Raw genomic sequence first — 17,019 nt, forward strand, 5'->3', positions numbered from 1 at the left:
AGAAATATGATTTTTAATCAAGTACTGTACAAATAATATGACTTTCTTAAATGACATTGATGTTATTTAATTTATTAAAATAGATTGCAAAGTATTCTTCTATCACCTGCTCAGTATCTTCAGTATATTTGTCAATTCCAATGACATGAAAACTGCACTTCTTTCTTGTTTGTTTATAACCATTTAAACAACTTCATTGGAAAAGTTCCTTGGTACACAACAGTAGTACTGCACACTATAGTTCCAGCACTGTCAAAAAATAGAGCATGAATGAAACCTTGAGTGATGAAAGGACTTTCATGGTATATCAACTCAACTGCAGCTGTTGTGCAGCTTTCTGTTAGTCATATTTACTATCAGACTCTCGACAAACACAGGCACAAAAAAATAATATTTACTGATAATATTTAACATCCTATTGCTGGAAATGTCACGGAAGATGACAGATGCAATGTGTATACATAATGCATTTCAGTATTACTGTCATTTTGATCATCCATTCCATTACTGTTTCTTTTAAGCTTGAAAGATGAAAAATGGTTCTGTATGAAGAGATGGAAATTGATTCTCTGTCTCACAGGTTTTAATGTACACGTGGCTCACTACAGTTTTCCCTTCTCTGTCCTCTTTCTCATATTTCTGTTAATATTCCTAATATTTTAACTTACATTTGCCTCACAATCATTTTTACACCTCTGTTCTTTTTTTCATACTTCTACTAATATTGTGGTTCTTCATTATCATTGCCCTACAGATGATGGATCTGAGCAGGAGAACATGAGGAAACTTTGAAATGAGAGCAGCTGCAAGGAGGTGAGACCATACAGAAAAAATACATTGTAGGGGACAGGCAGTGTGGTGTAATATGGGTGGTGAAGACAAATAGCAGGCAGAACAGACTTTATTTTGAGCCATATTTTTTAAAAAAAAATACTGAATTAATAAGGGAGATGGTTAAATCATTCCTGCTTAGGATGGTTCTGTGCGTGGAGGAATAAATTCTTCTGTTACATCTGAAATGAATCAGTGGTTGTGACACCAGGGGAGGGCACAGGAAACTAAGATAGCATGGGAAACCGTTTTGTAAATGAATTATTTAATGAAACTTTAAACTGAATTTTGTGGTATTGGGAACATTTCTTTGAATTGTGCTTTAAACAGGCAGCAAGATATAAGAGACTTGGAACTTTAATAGTGGCAACTATTTATTTACAGCTCGTACAAAATAGATACATGTTTCAAAGTTTTACTGACCTTCATAGTAGTCATCAGCATTGTGTTTAACATGGTGCCAGTAATATTGAAGTCGAAGGATACTTTTAGCAGTGTCTGTTGTGTTGACAATTCGAGCAGCGCAGTCTATTGCCTGACAAATCTGTAGCAGCTCTGAAGCGAATGCCATGAAGTGTTTCCTTCAGTTTAGAAATCGAGTTGAACTCATGAGGGCATAAGTCAGGGGAGTGCAGTAGGCGGTATAGCACTTAGCAGCCTCATCAGTCAAACAAAACAGTAACAGCTTGCAATGTATGTGCTTGAGCATTGTCCTGCAAAATGATGGTCAGGTCCTGCAGAAAGTGTCATCATTATTGTCTCTATGCTGTTCATTTCTGGAACACAACCTATGACTAGCTTAGAGACAGATGTGATGACACTTTCTGCAGGACCTGACCATCATTTTGCAGGACAATACTCAAGCACATGCAGTGCAAGCTGTTACTGATTTGTTTGAGTGATGGGGCTGCCAAGTGCTATACCATCTACTGCACTCCCCTGACTTAAGCCCTTGTGAGTTCATCTCAGTTTCTAAACTGAAGGAAACACTTCATGGCATTCACTTCAAAACTGCTACAAATTCGTCGGGCAATAGACGACGACACTCAAACTGTCAACACAGCTGGCACTGCTAAGAGTATCCTACGACTTCCACATTGCTGCCAACAGGTTACACACAATTCTGGTGACTAATTTGAAGGTCAGCAAATGTTTGAAACATGTATCTATTTTGTACAAGCTGTAAATAAAGAGTTGCCACTATTACAGATCCAACCCTCATATATTGAATTTTGCACCCCTCTTTGGTTCTACATATGGTTTTGCCACTCACATTTAGTGATTCTATTTTATTAGTTTCCCTTTTCTTTATATATGAGTTCAAGAGGCATCAACATGGTGCAGTTAATTCAGCTGCAGATAGTGCATCAACTTATTTCAGTAATCTCTTTTCTTTCATTTGAAACAACTGTGGTGCTACCTATTTATAGATACAGATAAATGCACTCTTCGTAACAGTGACATTAAATTGTGCACAAGATAATCTAGCTCATACAATGATGACTGCTGTGGCATAAGATTGTGTTTAGAACATATTATAATCGTCATATCATGTTTCAGTTAATTTTTCCCTTCAAAAGTAGTGTACATTATCCACATTTGTTATTAATTTCAACTATTTTCACATTTATCACCTGAGTCTCCTTGTCAGCAGAACCTCAACACAAGTTCAAGACACAATGTTAGCTTCAGTTATTCAGTAAATCTTTTTTCCAAGTTTTTCTCTCATTGTAACCCAAGTCTTTTTCTTGGGTACGGTAGGTTCATTTATTAAAGGGGACTTACAACACTTGTAGCACAATAAGCCTTGAAATTAAAAGATATTCAGTGATGATAATTAAAGTTATTTTGAATATTTCTTGGGCATTCAGCCAGATGCCATTATTAGGAAGGTGCAGTATTTTGGCAAGCCAACTTCTTGCCATCTTCAGGATTTCATGATGACTGACTGTATTTCACTGAGTGCTGTCTTTATATCCCATCCCATTGCCCACAGCCTCTAGCTGGAAGTTTCTGGGTGTGGAACTGATGCAGTTGTGAGGGAATCATGTGGCTGCAGCTCAATCCATTGTTCTCAATCACACTGCTACCGGCACCAGAGTGGGCCTCTGCCAGTGCTGTGACAATAATCCTTTGTCCTTTCAATTACTATGATGGGAGCAGATTTCCACTGTTCTTTAATCATGCTCAAGGCTGGGTCCCAGGCCATGCTCAATTGAAAACTGCTATCTTTATTCATTAGTTCATTCTAAATGTTCGGCAGTACTGTGAGAGGATTCTGCATGTTCACTACATTCACATGCCTATACCAGACAAATTTGTTGTTGTGTTCTACACTACGTGAACTTCTTGAGATGTCCTTTAGTGCACATGCATGTACATACATTTTAACAAACCTTGCAAATTTGGTGTAATTATATTCAAACATTTTAGTATGTTTGGTGTCAACGTATCAATGCTTCTCTTAATATAACCTATGTTGTTATAGATGTCTGTTACATGTGAAGTATTATTTATGCATTCTCATTCTTTGAACAGAAGTAGTGCCATGTTTTATGACAGTGTCTCTCTTAATGAATATAAACACTGTTACATTCTATGATAGTTTCCCTCTTAAAAATACTGGCCTGTTAGTTTCAGATATAGTATATAAAATGAAGAATTTTTGTGTAATTTTCCTTCACACATTGCAATAGTTTTACACATTCTTTATTATGGTTATATTGTAGATTTGCCTTCATCGTACTCAAAATGGCATTTCGTTTAGTAATGTAAGTTTTGTTTCAGGAGGTTCTCTTATGGGATAACTGTTTATGAAAAGAATGCAAATTTATGTGTTAAATCTGAATCATTACAAACTACAGCCAGGATAATATTTCTGTTTCCCAGTAGGTTTCTATTAATGTGCCAGACATCCTGGATAGTTTCTAATATAGGCTCACAAACAGATTGTATTACTGTACTTAACATACTCTACGTAGTTATGATAGTCCATTTAGTTATATTTTGATTTCCAAAAATTGAGTTAGCTTCACAACACCGCATACTAAGAAGAGTCAGTTTCTCATTAGAAGCCAAGGTGAGGTAATCTTCAATTGGTTCAAGTAAGGATATCCAGTAAGCACTAGCAAATTTTTAAAAATATTTCTTATGATTTTTACCTTTTGTGGCATGCTGTAAATTTCTTGTTGTATGTACATAACATATATTGTCAGGTTTCGTAAGTCCCTTGCAGACAGAGACTGATTTGGCCAGTCTTATGGTGACACACATTATAGCTTATGCAATGATTCGTCAGCAAATATAACATTTGAAAGGTTCTTTAAAACATTTTTGACATAATTTAATAATGACATTCTCACAAACCAATAGGCAAAGGCCTCAAAAGCAAGGCCATGAATAAACAAATCCATGGTATAGTGAAAAACTAACAAATGTGAAAAACCAAGTTATGCTGTTGCGCAATGTATATGAAAGTCTGAATACTGACAGTGCCAGATTAGCCTATCTTAAATATAGGAATGAGCATAAAAAACTCATTGCAGAAGCCAAAAAAGCAGACAATTTCAGCAGTATTGAGGATTCCACCAAGTGCAAAGCCTCATGGAAATTAATAAATAGTATTGCTAAAAATGAAAGAAACAAGAAAATTAATATATGCCTCCAAAAATTTAATGATTATTTTGTTAAATGAATTGAGGAAGTAGGAAATTCTTTTATCAAACCTGATATTAGTTCATCAGAGATTCTTTCAAAAAATGTTTGTAAACTACCAGCTAATACATGCATGTCTGCCTTCTCTGAGATCTCTCCAAGGATAGTAAAACAGCTAAAACCAGAAGACAGTGTAGATGTATGAGACATATCTTGTAATGTACTAAAGACAGTAATAGATTATATTGTGTATCCCTTAGCATATTGTATAAACAAGTGCATAGCTGAGAGATATTTCCCTGATGAGCTAAAAGTGTGTAGGGTAGTTCCAATACATAAAGAAGGATATACTGACTTACTTTCAAGTTACACGCCAATTTCTATAGTCCTAGTGTTTTCTAAAGTACTGGAATGTGTAATTTACCAACAATTATATGTTTACTTTGAAAAACTAGGAATAATTAGTGAATCACAGTATGGTTTTAGGAAAAATTTGTCAACAGTTGATGCTATAGACTCTGTAGTCAAATACATACATCAAGTGATTGAGGACAAAAGTATTTTCTCAAGCCACTTTTTGTGATCTAAGTAAAGCTTTTGACTTTGTAGTGCACACACCACTTCTGGAAAAAAATTGGATTCTATGGCTGTGAAGGTAACAGCCTTAAACTATTAAACTCATATCTACAGGACCATAGGTAAATTGTCTGTGTTGGCAAGGAAATGTCAAGAATAGAAAAGTTAAGGTAGGTGTTCCCCAAGGATACATACTGGGCCCTTTTATGTTCCTAATAATGATCAATGATCTGCCATCATTTATGAAGTCTAGTACAGTTCATTGTAGTAATGATCTCAGCAGCCTTAAAAGTTGTGTTGCAAAGACAGTGGACCAAGCTTCCAACTGGTTTAAAGAAAATGGCTTCTTATTGAATGGCAACAAAACACAGCACATATGTTAAGTTTTTGGGGATATATTTAGATGATAAATTACCTTGGAGTCAACATGTACAATATATTAGTGTAAGCTGTCAAGAGTGATTTATCTGTTAAGGAGACTTATGGATTGTGTACCCATAAAGTATGTTAGATCATCATATTTCTCTTTCTTCCAAAGCATACTAACATATGGTATTTTATGGGGGAAGTATAGTTGTGTGCATGAGATCTTAATACTGCAGAAAAAAGCTATTAGGTAATTACTGGTTCTTCTTGTAAGATACACTGTAAACTGCTTTTTTGTGAATGAAAGATCATGACTGCAATAAACTTATAGTATGATGTAATTTACACACAAAAAAGAAGTTACCAGAAACAAAATGCGGAGAAAATGTACATTGTTACAGTTCAAGAGAGAACAGATGTATTTATATCCAATACCACAGACTGTCAAAATCACTGAATGATTATGAACTCGTGAGGCACAAATTATTTAATAAGATTCCACAATCTGTATAAGAATTACCTGTACAAGCTTTCAAGCAAATACTGCCAGTCTATGATGTAACTGAATATTTCAACTGTAATAGAATATTATAACACTAATAACAATCCTGTTGTTTATTTAAATTATAATATGTGTGATATTGTCTATTGCTTTATTAGCCGAATGACAGTAAAATAATAATAATAATAATAATAATAATAATAATTATTATTATTATTATTATTATCTCCTGCAGTTTGGCATCTTCTATAACAACATCTCTTTCTACAGGGTATTACTTCAGTAGACAGTGATGAAGATGCTTTTTGTTTTGGTCAATTTTTGTATGATCTGAAAGGACCACCAGTACAGACTTTTAAGGTCAAGGTATTTAAGACCTCCTTTTTTCAGTCACCACATAATCAGGATACACTGTGTAGACTATGAAATCCAAACATTTAAGATCAGGTATTTTGTTAGATTTAGGGATATTTTGTGGCAGTGAACTTTTATATCTGTCATTGTTTGATTAAGTGATTGATTTAATTTTGTTCTGTTTGATCACATTTGGCACATAGTGGACAAGTCAGCAGTTTATCCTGAAGTGATAAAATATAGTCTATGTATTACAATTTAAAACAAGTATTTAACAAATATGGTAATGACAAATATTACTTACATTTATCTGTAGTTCTATGACATTAATTTCTTAACTTAACATTACTATACATGCATTTACAGATACTCTTTAACATAGATACCATATCACATAACTTACAAAATATGACTTTCATTAGTTATACAACTATCAAACTGTAAAGTTCTTGTTACATGAAATACACTGCAACCAGCTTGCAAAAGGTCTTCTGACATGCAATCGCTTGTAGATACCGAGGGGTCTCTGTTGAGAGGCCAGACAAACGTGTGGTTCCTGTAGAGGAGCAGCAGCCTTTTCAGCAGTTGCAAGGGCAACAGTCTGGATGACTGACTGATCTGGCCTTGTAACATTAACCAAAATGGCCTTGCTGTGCTGGTACTGTGAACGGCTGAAAGCAAGGGGAAACTACAGCTGTAATTTTTCCCAAAGGCATGCAGATTTTCTGTATGGTTAAATGATGATGGCGTCCTCTTGGGTAAAATATTCTGGAGGTAAAATAGTTCCCCAGTCAGATCTCTGGGTGGGGACTACTCAGGAGGACATCATTATCTGGAGAAGCAAAACTGGTGTTCTACGGAACAGAGCTTGGAATGTCAGATGCCTTAATCGGGCTGGTAGGTTAGAAAATTTAAAAAGGGAAATGGTCAGGTTAAAATTAGATGCAGTGGGAATTAGTGAAGTTTGGTGGCAGGAGGAACAAGACTTCTGGTCAGGTGAATACAGGGTTATAAATACAAAATCAAATAGGGGTAATGCAGGAGTAGTTTTACCAATGAATAAAAAAATAGGAGCGCGTGTAAGCTGTTACAAACAGCATAGTGAATGCATTATTGTAGCCAAGATAGACACGAAGCCCATGCCTACCGTAGTAGTACAAGTTAATATGCCAGCTACTCCACAGATGATGAAGAGATTGAAGAAATATATGATGTGATACAAGAAATTATTCAGATAGTGAAGAGAGACAAAAATTTAATAGTCATGGGGGACTGGAATTAGGTGGCAAGAAAAGGAAGAGAGGGAAAAGTAGGTGAATATGGACTGGAAGGAATGAAAGAGGAAGCTGCCTGGTAGAATTTTGCACAGAGTATAACTTAATCATAGCTAACACTTGGTTGAAGAATAATGAAAGAAAGTTTGTGTATGTGGAAGAGGCCTGAGATGCTGGAAGATTTCAGATAGATTATATAATGGTAAGACAGAGATTTAGGAACCAGGTTTTAAATTTTAAGACATTTCCAGGGGCAGCTGTGGACTCTGAGCACAATTTATTGGTTGTGAACTGTAGACTAAAAGTGAAGAAACTCCAAAAAGATGGAAATTGAAGGAGATGGGACCTGAATAAACTGAAAGAACCAGAAGTTGTAGAGAGTTTCAGAAAGAGTAGTATGGAATGATTGACAAGAATGGGGAAAAGAAATACAGTAGAAGAAGAATGTGCAGCTTTGAGAGATGAAATAGTGAAGCAGCAGGGGATCAAGTAGGTAGAAAGACGAGGGCTAGTAGAAATCCTTGGGTAACAGAAGAGATACTGAATTTAACTGATGAAAGGAGAAAATATAAAAATGCAGTAACTGAAGTAGGCAAAAAGGAATCTCAAAAACGAGATCGACAGATAGTGCAAAATAGCTAATCAGGGATGGGTGGAGGACAAATGTAACGATGTAGAAGCATATATCACTAGGGGTAAGATAGATACTGCCTACAGGAAAATTGAGGAGACCTGTGGACAAAAGAGAACCATGACTATGAATATCAAGAGCTAAAATGGGTATCAAGAGCTAAGATGGAAAACCAGTTCTAAGCAAAGAAAGGAAAGCAGAAATGTGGAAGGAGCATACAAAGGGTCTATACAGGGGTGATGTACTTGAGAGAAATATTATGGAAATGGAAGAGGATGTTGATGAAGATGAAATGGGAGATATGATACTGTGTGAAGAATTTGATAGAGCACTGAAAGACCTAAGTCAAATCAAGGCCCCAGGAGTAGACAATACTGCATTAAAACTACTGATAGCCTTGGCAGAACCAGCCATGACAAAACCCTACCATCTGGTGAGCAAGACGTATGAGACAAGTGAAATACCCTCAGAGTTCAAGAAGAATATAATAATTCCAATCTCAAAGAAAGCAGGTGTTGACAAGTGTGAAAATTACCGAACTATCAGTATGATAAGTCACAGCTGCAAAATACTAACATGAATTCTTTATAGACGAAAACTGGTAGAAGCTGACCTCAGGGAAGATCAATTTGTATTCTGTAGAAATGTGGGAACACGTGAGGCAACACTAACCCTACAACTTATCTTAGAAGATAGATTAAGGAAAGGCAAACATATGTTTCTAGCATTTGTAGACTCAAGCTTTTGATAATGTTGATTGGAATACTCTCTTTCAAATTCTGAAGGTGTCAGGGGTAAAATTCAGGGAACGAAAGGCTATTTACAATTTGTACAGGAACCAGATGGCAGTTATAAGAGCCAAGGAGCATGAAAGGGAAGCTGTGGTTGAGAAGGGAGTGAGGCAGGGTTGTATCCTAACCCCAGCTGGTGGCAGGAGTAAAATTCAAGGAATGAAAGGCTATTTAAAATTTGTACAGGAGCCAGATGACAGTTATAAGAGTCGAGGAGCATGAAAGAGAAGCTATTGTTGAGAAGGGATTGAGGCAGGAATGTAGCCTACACCCACTGTTGTTCAATCTGTATATTAATCAAGCAGTAAAGTAAACAAAAGAAAAATTTGGAGTAGGAATTAAAATCCATGGAGAAGAATTAAAAACTTTGAGATTTGCTGAAGACATTGTAGTTGTGTCAGTGATGGCAAAGGACCTCAAAGAGCAGGTGAACAAAATGGACAGTATCTTGAAAGGAGGATATAAGATGAACATCAACAAAAGCAAAATGATGATAATGGAATGTAGTCAAATTAAGTCATGTGATGCTGAGGGAATAAGATTTATAAATGGGACACTTAAAGTGGTATGTGAGTTCTGCTATTTGGGCAGCGAAATAACTGATGATGGTTGAAGTAGAGAGGATATGATGATGCACTTGTTGAAGAATTACAATTAGAAACGTCGTTGCCAGGCGACATAACCTCTTGTACAGAAAGCTTTCTAAACTTGATTGCTCTAAATTGTCGTTTCTTGAAAATGCCTTTATGTTTCATCATCTTCAATAAACACAACAAAACACACGTAAACAAGCATGTAGACTGGCAATGGCAAGGAAAGTGTTTCTGAAGAAGAGAAATTTGTTAACATCGTGTATAGATTTAAGTGTCAGGAAGTCTTTCCTGAAAGTATTTGTGTGGAGTGTAGCCATGTATGGAAGTGAAACATGGACGATAAATAGTTTAGACAAGAAGAGAATAGAAGCTTTCGAAATGTGGTGCTACAGAAGAATGCTGAAGATTAGATGGGTAGACCAACTAACTAGTGAGGAGGAACTGAATAGAATGGGGGAGAAAAGGTTGCTGATTGTACGTATGTTTTGAAACACAAAAGATGAAACAGAAGGTCACATCAAGGAATATATAAATGAAAGTGATGCTTGTTTCAGTCTGAAGAGAGAACAAAGAAGATGTGACACAGAAGGATGGAAGTACTGATTTTAAGGAGTGGTGTGAAAATAAAGTATAATGATTGACTACACAATTAAAAAGTCTCCTCAAGTTAATGGTAAGGCAGAAGGAATAAATCTTACTACCATGAAAAAAACAAGCTGCATGTTCTTTGATTCAAAAGTTGGAAACAAAATGGGCTGTGCAATTGTGACTGCAGCTTATCTCATAAACAGAAGTCTGACAACAACTGTTCATGTGATTCCAGCTCAGATGTGGTGTGGGAGATCATCATCTTTGTGATGATTGGGTATATTTGGAGTTGCAGTATTCAGAAAAAAACTTAATGGAAGAGGTGAAAAGGCATTTTTGTAGCATATACAGACTGTGGCTATGTTGTATAGAATATAATGTTTTTTCAAGAAGAAGGAAGAGAAAAGAATAGAAACTTCAGAAGAAGATAAAAAACATATCAGAGACTAAAATGTCAAATAAATTTATGAAAGAGATGTGACAATTATGTCATGCTACTAAGGCTATAAATGAAAAGAAAGAATCATTGAATAAAAATGAAACATGGACTCTGGTGAATAAACAAACTGCTCATGGAAAAGAAATAATTACACAAAAATGGATCTTCAAGAAAAAGGATAATGGAAAGTATTAAGCTAAGCTAGTTGCAAAAGGATGTCACCAATATCAAAGAAAACTGAATTTAACAGAATTTTTACTTCTGTTGTACAAATTAATTCCTTGAGATTCCTATCTGCATGAAATGCACAAGAAGATTTGACAATTATGATCTTCCTTAAAGGTAATGTAAAAGAACATTTTTTCATGCAACTTTGAGAGGGATACAAAGCAAATTGGAAAATTTTTCTGCTCAAAAAGGCATTGTAAGAGTTGAAACAAGCTCCTTTACAACAGAATAAGAAACTGAGTGGCTTCCAACTGAAATCTAACCAATGTGTTTATCGTTCAGATACTGAGAAGGAAATGTGTCTTGCAATACATATTGATGATGAGATTTTGTTTGGAGAAGACATCTGTCAAATGAAAAATCTCCTGCAAAAACTCAAGAAAAAATTTCGTATTATAATTGATGAACAACCAGCAATGTATCTTTGACTTTAAATCAAAAGAACAAAGGAAGATATTCATCAACAAAAAAATGCTGAAGAAGTGGTGAAAAACTACAGAATGGAAAAAATCAAGAAACAGTAACAACTTTAGTTTCATCACAAGGGGAAAGGAAGAAATCGATGCAGCAAAGTCACACATCATATGTTGTGAAACAAAAGGCAGTTTATTGTAAATAGTAAGTAAAAGAAGATTGTACTAGGAGCATACAGTGAACTATGAAAACAGATCAACGTGTTCATTTCTTCCGAATGAGTCCTCAGTGTCAGCAAGAAATCTAATGATGGAGTATTTGTACAGGATTGACAGAGTTAGAATTCTAGCAATAGAAAACCCAGGATGGAATAATAACAATATCCTTTTCATAATACTGTCAAAATTAGAGTTCAGATATACCTGAACAGTGACCTCCACCATGTTTGTGAACTGACTCTGTAGATCTATGTGACAACTGTAACAGTGTTCCAGGTGAGGGTACAAATTACTGCAATATATGATACCTTAGGAGATAATAGGATGAAAATAAGCAAAGTAAACTAGCTATCTTTTGTAATTAACAAATTTATTTTGTTTTGATGGACAAGTCTAAATGTAACACGAATGTTACTATTTGTACTGTCCAAGCTGCCTTTTCACTAATTGTTTCTACTCTGCAGTTATTTGGAATCTCTGCTTCTGGAAACATTTATTTTAAAAATGATCTAGTAAAAATATTGGAACCTAACAGGGGTTGCACCAAAAGTGCTCTGGTTGTAGTGAATGCTTCTGGAAATTGGCCATACAACTAAACTCTTATCAGAAAAATTGAGACTATAGCTTGTGTGGAGCAACCTTGTAAGGGAGTGACAAACCAGCCATGCTCCCTTGAGGGACCTCTCCAGTCACCTCTCCATTCCACATTTATTTTTTGACAGAACACTTCATCCTAGGCTCGTCGCATTTTTTAAAGAACCGTCTTCACAATTTCAGTGACGGGTCTTACATTATCCTTAATTATGTAGTTGAGGTTAAGGCCAAACCTCTTCTGAGCACCCCCAATAGTCACCATAAATCATGAATACTTCTCAAAAATCATTCAAAGTAAGAGAAATATATGTGTGTAATTTTTTTGTACCAAGTATGGGGAAAGAATTAATTTCAATATAACATTTGTAATCCTATTCACAGCACTGTAAATGGGAATAGGATCAGACATAAAAAATTATAAAAAAAATAATATTATGGTATATACTTGTTTACAAAGAATAAGGTCAGACTCATACTTCAGTTAGAGTGGCATGAAGCTCAGTTATTCTGACACGATGACATTTTACTTTAAAGTTGGTACTGTTAGCCCTGTTTTGTAGTAATATTGCTAACAGATCCTCTTTATTTAGCTTTCCAGTACATGTATAATAATGCAGTAATATAACACAACTTGTCGCATGATCTGTCAGTGTATTAGTACACAGTCATCCTCCCCCTTCATATTTTAAATTAGTTAATTATTACTGGATGAATTGGCCAGAGAGTTTCATTGAGTTGAAATTCCCGTTGATTTTACTCTTTTAAGTTTAGCTAGAGTAAGCTCCAAAAGATTATAGCAGTTTAAGGGCAGTTCATTATTAATGTAGATTCCAACAGCTTCTGCACTTTGTTAATGTAGACCTTGACTCATTTCATATCCCTTACAGCTTCCTTCATGATAGGATCTACAGATTATGATGAATGAATGGATGAATGAATCAATAAATGATTGAAGGAAACACTACTCCAAAAGTGACAAAATGCACGATTTAAAGAGTAAATTAATTAAGGGAAATACTATTGGAAACATCAACAAAGTGTGTGTATGTGAACTAGAGTGCTGAACTAAGGATGTTGTTCATTCATTCTATTGTTAATATTTTTTAAGTTGTACCAGTCATATTATAAGGGGCATTCATAAAGAATTGAGCCAGAGGCATAATTACAGAAACCAGTACCTGTATGGTAGAAGTATTGACCCTGGCTGTTGTGACATTTGTCCCACTGTAACACAAGGCGGTGAATGGCTGTCTCATAAAATTCCCGGGGCTGCAATGTTAAACAGTTCTGCACATACAGCTGGATGCCGTCATTTGAAGTGAATTGTTTGCCCCTCAGAGCCTTTGTAAGAGGGCCAAAAATGGTGTAATCACAGGGAGATAGGTCCGGACTGTATGGAGGGTATATGAGAACCTCCCATTTGAATTTCTGCAGGAGTGCCGTGACAGTGTTGGCTGCATGAGACTTTGCTTTGTCTTGGAGCAGAATGACCCCATGGGTGAGATTGCCTGGTTGTTTTGAGTTGATTGCTTGGCGAAGGGTGGTCAAGGTTTGCGAGTAATGTTGGGCATTCACTGTTGTCCCATGCTGCAGGAAATGAAGCAGAAGGGGACCACCTTGGTCAAAGAAAAAATGCCAGCATAACCTTTCCTGCACTCATGTGGATGGCCTTGGCTCTTTGTTAGTGGTGGTGACCCTGGATGCTTCGACTGGAGACTGTCGTTTTGATTCTGGATCGAAGTGATGACACCTTGACTCATCTCCAGCCACCTCTCGTGGCAAGGAACGCATTGCTTTCCTGAGCATAGCACTGCAGATGAGCAACACAGTAGGCCATTCAACATGCTTCCTGGTGTGTTTGAAGACTGTGGGGCACCCACTGGGCACACACTTTGTGCATGTGCAGTCGTTCGTTAATGATGGTGTGAACACTTCCAATGCTCAATCTGACCATGGCAACTATGGCTTTCACTGTCACTCGGCAGTCCTGGATAGTGAGTGCATCCACCAGCTGGACGATGTCATCGGCAATGCACTGTGGTGCTCCAGACTGTGCATCATCGGCTAACGATACCTGTCCTTCCCAGAAGTGCTTGTGCCATGCCTTGACACTTCCAAGGGACATGTAGTGTTCACCGTACACTTGTGACATTCTTCAATGAATGTCCATTCCTCCTACTCCTTCAGCTGTCAGAAAATGAACATGACCTCTTTGCTCTTCTGTTGATGCCTTCACGTCACTGTTTCCAATGCAACTGGCAGCATTGGATGATTGGTGCTTGCTGCTGCTAGCTCTGTATACTCACATGATGTGCACATGTGCCCTCTAGTGACAGGCTGTGAACTTCCACACTCTGGTCGGAACCACACCTCATTACACATGCCACGATAATATCCTCCTGTCACTGGTTTGTGTATTCCAGACTCCAGCTCATTTCTTTTTAATGCCCCTTATACAAACAATTAATGAGATTAAAATACTTACGAGAATAATCTTTTCGTCCAACAGAATTACAGCCCTAAGTTATATTCGATGACTGAGATGAGGATTCATTCTAATCATGGAAATCCAAACTACACGTGTGTGTACAGATTAAGGATCCATGGGACTATCAATAACATGTCATGTGGAGTGTTCTAGATGTCAAAGATGGGGACATTAAACTGCTGCTGTACTACCAGCTTGTTTCACTGGTTGTCATTGCTCTACTCTTTACTATTTTTTATTGTTGTACATCAGTCAAGTATGAGTGAGCAAAATAAAAATGTTGGTTGATGAAACTTTAGTTTTCTTTGTTCATTGAGACACTGCATTGATACTTAATAATAAAAACTCTTTCATAACAACATAACAATCAAGAAATTGGATATGGAAATAAGTAACAGAGTAACAAATGTCTTGTGTCTATCAAAAATAAAGAAAAATAATAATAAAAATATCAAACCCACAAGAAGTAATATGTCTTTGCTCAAAAATAATTAGTTTGACACCCAATTTTATTACATAGAAAAGCTCCTTTGCAGTATCAAATAAAATATTTAAAGGAAGGATTTATGTGCAAACTGAAGTAAATGGGAAAAAAACTTTAAATCCATACTATAGCATACTAAACAGAAACTCCTATTAATCATTTTCTTCTTGTATATAATTTGTAAGCTATTAGTGGTACTGAATTATCTTTACTGATTAACAATATGTATTTTAATCTGACGCAGTATAGCAAAAGTAATGGTGAACATAACACTTTTTGTAAAGTTTATTAATACTACTCTCTGTTATAATTTTTTACTCATTACTGTTTATTTTCTGTTTACAGTATTATATGTACAGTCTTGTTCTGCATCGAGATGACTTACTTCCACATATGAATCTGTGGATATCATGTACAATAAGTAATAAATAAGCTTGTGGCAACACAATCAAACACTTACAAGACATTCATTGAACGGATATAGTGTGTAATATCTTTAGTTCTGTTCCTTTGTCGTCATGCATTTTGTCGTATGCCTACGTGGTTGGTGTTGTATATTCTCCTTCTTGAATGCTTTTGCAAGTGTACAGTAATAAATTGCAGTATTTCACCTGCAGCAGTTATATGTTATTTTTACTGTGACTGGATATGTCTTGTATCGGCTATGGATAATAAGAAACACATCAAGTGTGAATCTGTGGTTCCAGTTATAACAGAGGCCACGTCACCAGATCCAGATCCATTATTGAACAAATCAAACAGACTGACTATGAATAATAGGTCTCAAATGCTTCAACTGAGGTATGTTCACTGGAACTTTTGGGCTTTGAGCAGCTCTCGAACATTTGTCAGTTGCCTGTACCATTTTTCCACACCACTTACAATGTCATCATTCTACTATGCATGCCACACTGGCCAGACCTGTGATTCAAATTGCTGGAACTTTTTATTTACTGCCTATGACGTGTGTGATGATGACAATTTGCAGTTTATACTTGCCACTGGACACTCAGACTCCTATTATTGTCAGCCACTATTCACAACACCCCACTGTGCAGAAATATGAACACCTCAAGACAGTGTTCTTTGACATGTATGTAAACTGAGGTGACAACACATACAAGAGATTTTAAATAGTGAGGTTACTGATGACAAATATTCATCGGAGTTTTGGTGTCAGCTTCGAGCATTAGTTACAGAAAATGAAGTTTCTGAATTACCCTATGCATTGTTTAGTTCAATCAATTACCAGAGTAATTTCGTCTAACCCCACATTCTTCCTTGTCTAGTGTATGTAAAACATGCTGGATTTCCCTAAGTCAGTATGCTTAGTTGCACGTCATATAGATTCAATTGGCTATTTGTCTTTCTTGCAAATCATAGACATTAGAATGACTGCTCTATAATTTTCTGCATCAGATAGTCACATAGAATATTTCCTTTGTAGACAACTGCTTGTCTTATTACTTTCCCTCTGTTCAAGCCAAACTTAAAAACTTCTACCAGCTAGGACACCACTGTTGAATCAGCCTTTTTCAGCATATCAACAGTCACATTGCCAGGCCAACATGCTTCCCGCATACTGCTGTTTCTAAGCATCTTTGCGATTTTCCTTATTTTTAATCTGGAAGTTCCTGCTATCAGTAGTTGCAAGTTGAAATCTTTTTTTTTCTCTTGTGATTGGTTTGTACCTCATAGTCTATCCACACTCTTTAGCAGTAACTAGTTATGTCTCCCCTCCCTCTCAGAGTCAGTTGGAATGTTGTCACTTCCATTTACATATCTTACATAGTTATAAAAACTTTTCTTTTTCTCACGTGGATCTGTTCCCATATCATGTCCAACATGGTATGCACTGTTTTTACTCTATGTTGACCAGTTCCGTAAATTTTTCCATTATCATATATAATTACACCAGTCTCTACACACACCTCACGACTATGTGTAACCTCCCCACAAGAAATAATTTAAATAAATATTATTTGGTTAATGAT

General features: G+C 36.2%; 1 protein-coding gene across 1 annotated transcript in view; it reads left to right on the forward strand.

The window, feature by feature from the left end:
* Nucleotides 1-15,501, forward strand: part of LOC126455715 (SUN domain-containing protein 2-like) — a 183,356-nt gene extending 167,855 nt beyond the window's left edge. Inside the window, exons 9-10 of the mRNA XM_050091485.1 lie at nt 6,200-6,295; nt 15,371-15,501. Of these exons, the coding sequence (XP_049947442.1) occupies nt 6,200-6,295; nt 15,371-15,457 (183 nt within the window). The 3' untranslated portion in view covers nt 15,458-15,501. The remainder of the gene's footprint in view (nt 1-6,199; nt 6,296-15,370) is intronic.
* The last annotated feature ends 1,518 nt before the right edge of the window (nt 15,502-17,019 follow it).

This window comes from Schistocerca serialis, chromosome 2 (assembly GCF_023864345.2).
Source record: "Schistocerca serialis cubense isolate TAMUIC-IGC-003099 chromosome 2, iqSchSeri2.2, whole genome shotgun sequence".
In the NCBI taxonomy this organism is placed as follows: domain Eukaryota; kingdom Metazoa; phylum Arthropoda; class Insecta; order Orthoptera; family Acrididae; genus Schistocerca; species Schistocerca serialis.